The sequence below is a fragment of the Alligator mississippiensis genome, chromosome 1, assembly GCF_030867095.1.
Source record: "Alligator mississippiensis isolate rAllMis1 chromosome 1, rAllMis1, whole genome shotgun sequence".
NCBI classification, from domain to species: Eukaryota; Metazoa; Chordata; order Crocodylia; family Alligatoridae; genus Alligator; species Alligator mississippiensis.
This window is the reverse complement of record NC_081824.1, coordinates 304,956,550-304,966,802: the sequence shown is the minus strand read 5'-3', so window position 1 is coordinate 304,966,802 and position 10,253 is coordinate 304,956,550. Positions and strand designations below refer to the sequence as shown.

Below are 10,253 nucleotides of genomic sequence, written 5' to 3'. Positions count from 1 at the left end.
AAAAACAGAACAAAAACACCCAAGAAGAAATTATACTGGGTCTAAGGAAAGCCAGGATTTTTGTCAGGCCCAGAGCCTATTCTAACTAATATAAAGTGGGAAAGGACACTTCAGATGCTGACATATTTTCATTGCTTTAGTTTTGGTGTAGAGACCATTCATTTTTATTATTCTCTGTAAGAAACCAGAGAAGAAAACTCAAGCAGTCTAACCAACTTAAAAATGAAAAGTAAGTGGAGGGAGAATTGCATAAATTCACCACTTCTAAAGTACAAGATAACTCAGAGAACCCCCTATAAATGCTGAGATTTTATGGGAGAGAAGCTTGATTTGTTTCTGTTCCATATAAAACTTCCAATATTTTCTCCTGGCCTTGTTAGGCCAACATGAATCTAACATCAGATTTCATAAAGCTGCTTCCCAGCACCTCCTTAGCGCCATTTATGTAACCATCACAAAGTCAGCAGTTCAATTTTACAATCATGCACAGAATTAAAGGAAGCCACATCAACTTCTTCATTTCTCAACAGTTTTATTGCCTTTAAGAAAATTTTTGTAAAATATAAATACAAAGGCAGGAGAATTTACTTACAAAGTTAAAACACAGATCTCAAACATAAAACACACAATTCAAAAATTTTAGTTTATGTACAGTTTCAAGCAACTTCAACATATGTTAGTTTTTCAATATCTTACAAGGTACAGAAAAAATAGTTCAAAGTCTTCTTTAAATAAAGAGCATAAAATGTTTAAACATATATAAACAATCCGGTTTGATGCGTGAAAACTAAATTTCACAGCTTTTAAATTAGGATACAAAAGTTCATACAATTAGTTGATGTGTATGGATATGGGTTTTAATTTATATTACAAACTACTGAATTATATTCAATAGTGCTTACCTGGCCAAAGCAGGTAATTCTGTAAACAAAAAAACAAAAATAATATCATGAAGTGCCTTACCAAATTCTATCTCCCAAACAAGCCACATGACTTTGATCACATCACCTATAAAAGTATGTTCTGTGTAATCAGTGCTTTGTATGAAACAAAGTCAATGTGTGGGTGTGTTCTTTTTGTGGTTTTTTTTTTAAAAATGTGTTCCAAGTAAAAACAAACTTATCCCAAAGCCTGTGTGCATTTAAAGAAACATTTATATAACAACTTTGTAAAAACCGATTAAAGTTTAAAAAAAAAAATCTTCCAAAATCCATCCAACTGGAATTCAGTTCTCTTATATAAAGGAAAGATATTTTCATATTTAATAGTGTCCTTTCTTTACAGAAACAATTGCATTTTAAACACATATACATAAAGAATTAACTTTATAAGATACTGTACATTAAGTGGCCTGGTGGTTCACCAATGAATATCCAAGGGATGGTCATCAACTGGATGCACCCACTCAAGTGAGGATCCAAGCAAAGTCTTAAGATCATTCGTAAACTCTACTAAGTCCAACAGTTCCTTGCTTTCTGCATTAAAAGCTCCAAGGTCCTCAGCGCAAGAGAACAACTGACTTAAAGAAACCTGTTTGTAAAACTCTGCCTCTGTGATTGTGACAACTTCCAGCTTAGGGAAGTTGCAACGGAATATGCGAGATGACATTTTCAGCCTCTTTACCACGTCGGAGAGCAGTAGCCAGTTCCGTGGTCTGTAGAACAAAGGAAAGGGAGGGTTCAAACAACTGCCATGAAGTTTCCATCATCCTGATTATGCAAGAAGTAGCTTTTCCTTATGTCTCACATCTCAGTCATTGTACCCATGCAAATAGTCCCACTGAAATCAATAGTACTACTGGTAGTACGTCCACATGGAAATAGCTACACATATTATATCCAACCATGGCTTTGGGGGCGGCAGTCTAGCCATATGATGAATTAACGGAGATCCAGGTCCTGTAAACACAGAGGTATATACCTTTACACATGTTAATAGTCACGCTGATGACTACTCGCATGTGTTAAGTCTTTACATGATTGAGCGTTCCTTTGTATTTAGCAGCTAGCAAATGGCTTATTAAATAATTAAAATCTGCAGCAGCTCAGAATTTTAAAGCAGCCAATAGTGAAAAATCAATTAGTTGGATTTTTCAGATTTTTTTTTCAATTTGATCTCCACATATATCAGTTTTGATTGGTTTAAAATGCCTTATTATCTTTTAAGATACACAGCTGCTACAAACCAGAACAGTGCTTGTTTACTGAGCTAAGACATATTTAGGAGCTACTACATAATTATAACCGTCAGGTCTGTGTGATCAACAGCATCACAGTATGTGTGTACAACCACAGTGCTATAAGTCGTTTCTCTATTTGTGTGAGCCACAGGTCAAATTCTGTTTTGCATGAGAATGGTGGAGCTGTAGTTATGCTGCCATTTTGTCATCCACGGGAAAACATCCATTTAGCAATAGTGATATGCAAATTAAAAAGGGAAAATTTCACCAAGATAAATACAATTAACACTACTTTCTTAATCTGCTTGAAGTATACATGTGCATTTGGGTCATTTTTTAGGTAGTGAACATAAGTTTGATGTGTCTTGTGTTCAATCATTAGTTCACTGTTTTCTGAGATGTACAAAAATAAATAGTAAACTACCTTTTTATGTTAACTGCAATTTATAAAGCACCATTATACTTTTTATTTTCTAAAAAGACAGTATAAGAATACTGACTGAAATTCCTTTTGCTATTTGAAATTCCACACTCCTACTGACAAATCCTACTGACCCCTCTTACCTACCACAGCATAACATTTTTATTTAAAAACTATGCTACACAATCCTTTAAATTCTAAATGGTGGTACTCTAATACCAGCAATAGCTCCAGATTACTGATGTACTGCCATGTCCAACAGATTATTTCAGCTATTTTCTCAATGAAGTTCTATCTGTTCTTACCCCTGAGAAAGAGACACTTGAATGTTGTAACATGGCAAGAGAGGCCCATCTGAAAATTCAAATTCAAAAACATCGCTAAAGCCATCTTCATCCTCATCACTTGCACCTGGGGGGTTTGCCAAGATGTCAAATCCAGATTCATCTTTTGGATCTAGTTTTTTAAAACAAAGCAAAAAATACCAATCAGCATTACAAGAATAGTAAAGCAAAACCTGCAATATATCCATTAAATCTAAGCAGTAAATAAGATTAGATGCTTCCCTTCTAACTTCCTCTACCACAAAACTAAACAAAATCCCACACATGCTATATAATGTTTTGAAACTCCTTCACATACAAAAAATAAAGGATAACATTTGCTCACCACACACAGAGCTGCCATGGAAATCCCAGTACAAACCAGGGTCATCAACACTTCGACCTTGCAGGTCAGTTAAATACTCTAGAGAGGAAAAACAACAACAAAAAACACACTGATCAGAAGAACAAAAACCTGGCAAGTTTAGCAGACAGTGTGTCATAGGGTCTCAATATGCATACTTCAGACTTCCCTTTGAAGAATCCACAAAATAGTCTTCACGTACGTAATATGAAGAACAGCATGCACATACCATTCCTGTGAATATTCCTGGAATATACTTTCCCCATAGGCCCCTTTTCTACCCCTGACTCCACCCATAAAAAGTTGTATCCTTACACAAACTGCAGTGACAGACCATAGCCCAGGGAGTCCTGAGCTTTGACTTGTAGTAAGTAATTAGCACTTTTCTCCCTACACAATTCCTGGAGATAAGGAATTTGGAATATAAAATGCAGACATGAAGAGACTAGAAAAGGGAGTGTATTACAGTAAGATCCCATCACTCCTAAGCTGTTTTTAGCTAGTGTATAGCCTTAGCATGTGAGATTTGCCAGTGAATTACACTGCAATATGTTGAAATTCGTTTGGGAGCTCCAGCCTGTTGGACTTCAGGACAGTACAGATATCTCCCTGCTCTCTAAAAGGAATCCTTTAGATTTGATACACAGCAGGTAGTTGAATTTAATGATTATAAATAATAAAAAGGTCCCATGAAATGACAAAAGATTTCAACCATGTTTACCCCAAAATTAACAGGGAAAATAAGAACCTATTAAAATGTTTCCATACATTTTAGTGCATTTATATATTTAATAGCTTGATTTCATAGGTTTGTAAACAAAAAATAGTAGGTTGAACTTTTTAAAAGGTAAAAACAGAGGGGGAAATAAATCACTAAAACTTAAAATCTACAATCTAAGACATATGAATGAATAGATGTAATTAATTATCCATAATGCACAGCGATTATATTTGGCAATTTTCTTATTTTAGTTCAAACAGATTTTTGTGTACTCATAGTAACTACTCTGATCAGGGTCCAAACAGCACGTCTCTCAATAATAAAATCTGATGGCAACACATTATACACCATACTAGAAATTTCAAATAGCATACAAGTCAGCGTCCACAGCCTTGCTCCCAATTTTTACTTCTCACTGTTTTTTGGCGCACAAAATATTAAGTCACTTAAGTGTATTATAGTAACTGTTTACAAGGAAGAATCAAACTTTGGTTGTTTGGGGCTTCAGACACAGGAAATGCCTCAGTGAAATCATGGTATCAGGAAAAAAACAAAAAATCAAAAACAAACAAAAGAACACAGGGAAACATACCTGTCAGAAATGTTTCCATTAGCTCACTGTGTGTCATTTTCACAATGGTTCTACCTGAGTATGTAGCAAGTGTTGGATCAGCGCCATAAGAAAGTAGCAAGCGGACAATTTCTAAATGATCGTTTTCCACTGCATCATGGATAGGCCTAGAAAAAACAGATTTCTTAGAGTTAAACTTTTAAACATGCTAGTGTTAAATCAGTGTAAAACTGAAGTCAGTGCAGAGTCACTGCTGTTGCCTTATTTATAAATTGTACCTCTGCCAGGCAAGCACAACTAAGTAAAACAAAAAAGAAAGCCACAACAGAATTATCAACAGGGCTATTAGTCCATGAGTTGCTTATTTTACTTAGGTATCAGTTCTCGTTTCCTTACACTTTGCCCGTCTTTACAGAGCCATAGCCATTTGAGGGAACCTGTACACTACCTACAGCACCTATTCCAGATGCTCCAACAGAAGTTACACTGATGTTACTAAACACATAGCGGTTGGCAGAATATGTGTTATCACTATAAAGTACTTCACTTTAGGCAAACCACTACAACATTCCAAATGTCAGCCAATATAATTTAACCAGACGGGCTGGGGAGGACAGACTCACTGAACTGTCGTCTGGGTAGATGGATAAATTAAAGTTACCTAACGGTTCTAAATTATGTATGCAGGAGTCATTTGTGAAAACTTGCCATGAATTAATCTACAGCAATATCTATATATTTAAGTAGTAATTAATATATTCATGGAACAATTCAGATACTCCACTTGTAGAATGGGGTCGGTCCAAAAAATCAAAGCATATGACTGTTTTGATGTTATTCTCTATGATCTCTTAGATGGCAACATTACACATTTTACGAATATCATCAATGTATAAAAACAGATGCATATTTTGAGACTTCAGAAATCATAAATAGTAATGAATATGCATTCATGCAAGTCCAAGTTAAGTTTCTATAAAATTGTAAGAAATTTCTGTCTTTAAAACACTGAGCACACACAACTGGAGTTATCTGCAACAGAACATGTAGCCTCTAATGGAAACAGGTTTTAAAACAAAAAAACAAAAAGCCTCAAAAGGAGGTGAGCAGGAGAGTGGCTGCAGAAAGGATATTAAATTCAGTGGCCTCTAATTACAACAATTAAATTCATTTTCTCAAAAAGATAATACTCCTTTGTACTCCCCTACGTTTAGCATCCCAGGCATCTACACAATTGCTACCAAACAAGACACACCAGACACTAAAACTTTCAAACTCATCTATTTCAGAAGACAAGAGTCATAAAGACATATAGTGACATAGGACTTCCCTGCAAAATCCTCAAAATATTAAATCATTCAAAAAATAGACACCTGGAACTTAGCAAACAATTGTCACCCTACCCCCTGCACCAACAACCCAGGAAGAGTTTCACCCCCACACAGGCCATCAACAAAAGGACTGTGCGCACCTGCATCTTCCAAACAAGATGGCTTCCATCCTGACCAAACAGAGCTAATTACGGTGCAATTTCTGATGAACTTAACGTGAGGTCACAGGTATGACAGTCCGGCAGGATCAGAGGTACGGGAGCAGCTTGAAATGGAAGATGTAGTGATCCTCTTCCAGAAAAGATATGGCTTGTCTAGTGGATGAGGGGGACTTGGGTGTCAAGCTTACGGAGTAATTTGTTTGACCACAACTGGGTGCAGACAGACGTGCAGCTCCCAACAGGAACTTAGAAGGATTTTTGAAAAGCAGTCTGAGTTACAATGTTAGGCAGGACCAAACAGAAGTTAGCTGTTGATCCCAGGGGGGAGGGGAATCCCGCTGTGGGCTGGGAGCCCGCAGCCATGTTCCCGTAGCAATGGCCATAGCTCTCTGCCAATGCTCCCCGTTTGCAGAATGAGAGGGGGGAAAGGCAACAGAGGGAGCTTGTTCTTGGGGCTCCCCAGCTGGTGCTGAAGGGTGGGTGGGTGAATTGGAGCCCCCCCCACAGAGGGCTCCAATATCCAGCCCACCCTCCAGGGCGTGGAAACCCCCCAGACTGAACTCCCTCTGCTCCCTTTCCCCCCTCCCATTCTGATAACAGAACAGACCTGGAGCTCCCCAGACACAAGTTACAAAAGACGCTACATTTTGAAATGTCTTCATTTGATACTTCATGCAATGAAGGATCAGTTTTTCACCCGATCGGCCATTTTTAAGCTGTTTGCAGCCATGTACTTGTGTTTGGTCACAGCTATAAATTGCTTTCTGTGACCAGATCAGGAAAAAATTGTCACTTCTGTCTGCAATTGGATTCACTTTCATGCTGTCTTACAATGTCCTCTTCACCAAAGCATCTGTGTGCCTTCTAATAGCATATTAAACAATGTGACTGTCACACACAAGGCGCCTGTTCTCTTTCTGTGCTGGAAGCATGGCACATCAATTGTTTTATGTTTTATATATACCATGCTACATGCTTATATTAGAGATGCAGGACCAAAGGAAGTACATCTGAAACTAGCAATAAAAACTGGCAAAGTCTCTGTTAATTCTCAGTCCCTGGGGAGTTGCTCATCCCACAGTCTCTAACCTGCTCATGAGAAAGCTCTAGCTCTTGCACAGGCCAGATCTCCCTTGGTACCTACACCTAAAACTGTACTAAGGTAACAAACCACAATTTTCATCCCCAGCCTTTATGTTCTCTTTAAGTTATCCTGACATCTTTTAGATATTGAATGCCTAGAAAATAAGGACTGTGGCCTTCAAACCAGACTTGGTATTCTAAGGAAAGCCAGTATCAAACCCTAGATTTGTAGATTTTTAAGGCTGGAAGGGATCATGGATGATCCAAGTCTAACCCTCTGCATACAGCAGGCCAGAGAATGCCAGCTGCTAATTTCTGCATCAAGCCCACAATGTGGAGAACACAGAAGTAGTTCGATGTGCTTGGGGAAAGAGTACTGAGGAGACATGCTGCTACTGCTACTTTTATCTTTTATTCTCTCTGTATCTATCTAATGTCTCTTGTCTCAGACAGTCAGCCTTCTTGTGCAGAGACTGTTCTTTGATTTTTACAGGGTGTGTACAGGGGGAACTGTCCTGGCTCTGGTAACTATATATTCTATGGGGTAGTAAGAAACATGTAATAAGATGTGGTGCTGCTAGGGAAGTGACAAGGAAATGCTTGTGATTCTTGCTGTCACCAGGTAATTGAAGTAAAGACTGGTGTCACGTGTGTAAGTGCAGTGGATGCTATGCTATGCTAGGAGAGGGGGACAGTCTGTGACCCATGGTGAAAAGATGCAAATAAGTATGGAGCCTGCTGGGCAAATAGCAGACCTTAGTTTAAGGTTGGGGGGGAAGGTGGGGGGGACAGGACAGGACAGGACACTGGCAGCCAGCCAGAGCTGAAGAAATTACATATAGATTTACTAATTCTTTTATTTAAGTCTTAAAACTTTGAATATTTGGATCTTCCATATTATTTTAAAAATCAGGATTTTCTAACTGATCTTTTCTTTAAAAAGAAAAAACCCCCCACATTTACAAGCTTAACTGAGCTTTTAAAAGAAGTTGTTGGTCTGACACGTTCCCTAAGGCCCATCTGCATTGGAAATATTGTCCAAAACCCACACACTGATGCCATCATATTGATTTACTGACCCCAGCACACACTTCTTAAAAAATAGGTTGGCCCCTTAGGAGGCCCAGGAAGGGGAAGCAGCATCAGATCTGCTGTACACGATTACTGGAGCCCACTCCCCTCCTCCCTGGCATACCCAGTTTGCAAAGAAGTCTGGTATGGCAGATCTGGCCAAAGCCAGGAGGAATCAGAGTAACTATTACATTTGTTTTTTTCCCCTCTGGGAATGGGCTTGGTGGAAGTGACTGACATTTGTTGGGAGGCCAGGGTGGTTCCTGCCTCTCCTCAAGTGCACACCAGCACAGGCTATGGCTCCCCAGGCAGAGCAGCTTCCTAGCTCAGCTCAGCTCAGCTCAGCCGTGCCTCCCCCTCACACCCCTTACTGCAGTGACCTGCAGGAACTGCTTCCCCTGCTCTAGTGCTACAGGAAGCCTGCACAGGAAGCAGCTGCTTTTCAGGCCTCAGAGCCCTATCTTTTTTATGCACATACACACACCCCCACCAGTGGCAAGGAGAACTGTTTGAGCTTCCTGACCCACCCTCAGACCCCATCAAAGAGCAGCTCCTCTGTATTTGTCTTCTATAACTGCCTGCAATTGGTGGGAGAGGAGGCTTTCAAAAACATAACAGGAGTTCAAAACATGAAGGGGAAAGCTCAGCACATGGGAGGAAGCAAGAGAAGGAAAGAGCAAAAAAAGGAAGAAAAAAAAGGAAATGGTGCCCAGAGATGAGGAAGAAAAAGCAGAGTTAAAAGGTGGGTGAGCAAACGTGGACAGAGAGAGCACCATAAGCGTATTTGCTGGAACCCTGAACTAGCCAACAGAGCCCCTGCCAAATGCAGCCTAAAAGCACAATCAAGTACTAACATTTCTACTCAGGGTGACATGTAAAGGAGTTTTCACATTTCTATCGATGTTCATCTCTCTGGAAATGGCAAAAATACCTCTACCATAAATTACAACTTCCTCCAATAATCCATAACAAAATCACACCAATTAGTAATTAATTAAAGAGAGAGAGAAAGAATCCTCTGGAATCCACTACAGGGCTTTATTCACTCATCCAAATGATTTATTTTCTGGGAATTTCAGAAGCAGTGATTACCTATGCCCAATACTGTAGGTAAAGCAGTATAACCTGCATTTAAATAAGCCCTTAGAAAACCCCCTCTTTGTTAGCTTCAGAAGGGAGCTCTGAAGAAATACTATCCTACATAAAGGCAAGGATCCAGATTCTCTACCTTGTGCTAATTCACCTTACTTTTTAGATTAGGAAAACTTGCAATTGAAGTTTCCCAATTCCCTCACAGGGTGCTGGCAATTACCAGACCATTCAAGGTTTACTCTTCATCATTAAGACACCCCCAGAATTCCCTTGTTGCAAAGAAAGGCCTGCAAGTCTGCTGTTTGTTATTTATTGTGCAATGCAATGTCTTGATGCTAGACTTTCATTTCAGTGCCCGCTGTTATTTAAGGCTGCAGCAGAGAACACAAGGTGCAAGCTGTTGGAGGATGGCTAAGCCAGTTAACACTCCTCTAATAAAATGAGCTGTTGCAGGATATCATCCTGCCAAGAAGAACAAAAGGCAGAAAGCCATTCTGGCAGGGCCCTCTTAGCAAGAGACCAGCTTAATTCAGCTGCCAGAAGAGCAAAATAACCTGGCTGGGGAAAGCCATTCTCTCTGGCTTAGTGCATTGACCACAGTCTACCAGGCAATGCAGAGAACTCATGGTTAACAGAGGTAAAGGTGCAATAGTTAGAAGTCAGCACCCACAGCCTATATTTACATAGGCTTTATATTTAGAACAGTCACACTTCATTTGAAGAATGCCTATTCTTGTCATGAAGGAGAGGAAGACACACTGGTGATTAAAACGAAAGAATCAGAAGGCAAGGTCTAACAAGTCAATAATGGTGCTTGCTAATATCAGATAGTTGGTCACCTCAAGCTCTTGGTCGAGCAAAGACATTTATTGGGCTCTGCCAAAAAAAGAAAATGTTTACCAGGGCTCATTTATAGGGAACTGCAATTAAGACCTT

General features: G+C 39.3%; 1 protein-coding gene across 9 annotated transcripts in view; it reads right to left on the bottom strand.

Moving 5' to 3' along the window:
• Positions 1 to 512: 512 nt before the first annotated feature.
• The window catches only part of BCOR (BCL6 corepressor), an 86,507-nt gene continuing 76,766 nt past the window's right edge, over positions 513 to 10,253 (bottom strand). For 8 of the 9 annotated variants that reach the window (XM_059720804.1, XM_059720808.1, XM_059720807.1 and 5 more), the window contains 4 exons: positions 4,601 to 4,746; positions 3,270 to 3,347; positions 2,906 to 3,056; positions 513 to 1,654 (listed from right to left, as the gene is read on the bottom strand). In XM_059720804.1, the coding sequence (XP_059576787.1) occupies positions 1,360 to 1,654; positions 2,906 to 3,056; positions 3,270 to 3,347; positions 4,601 to 4,746 (670 nt within the window). In that variant the 3' untranslated portion in view covers positions 513 to 1,359. The other variant, XM_059720809.1, reaches the window with a different exon arrangement.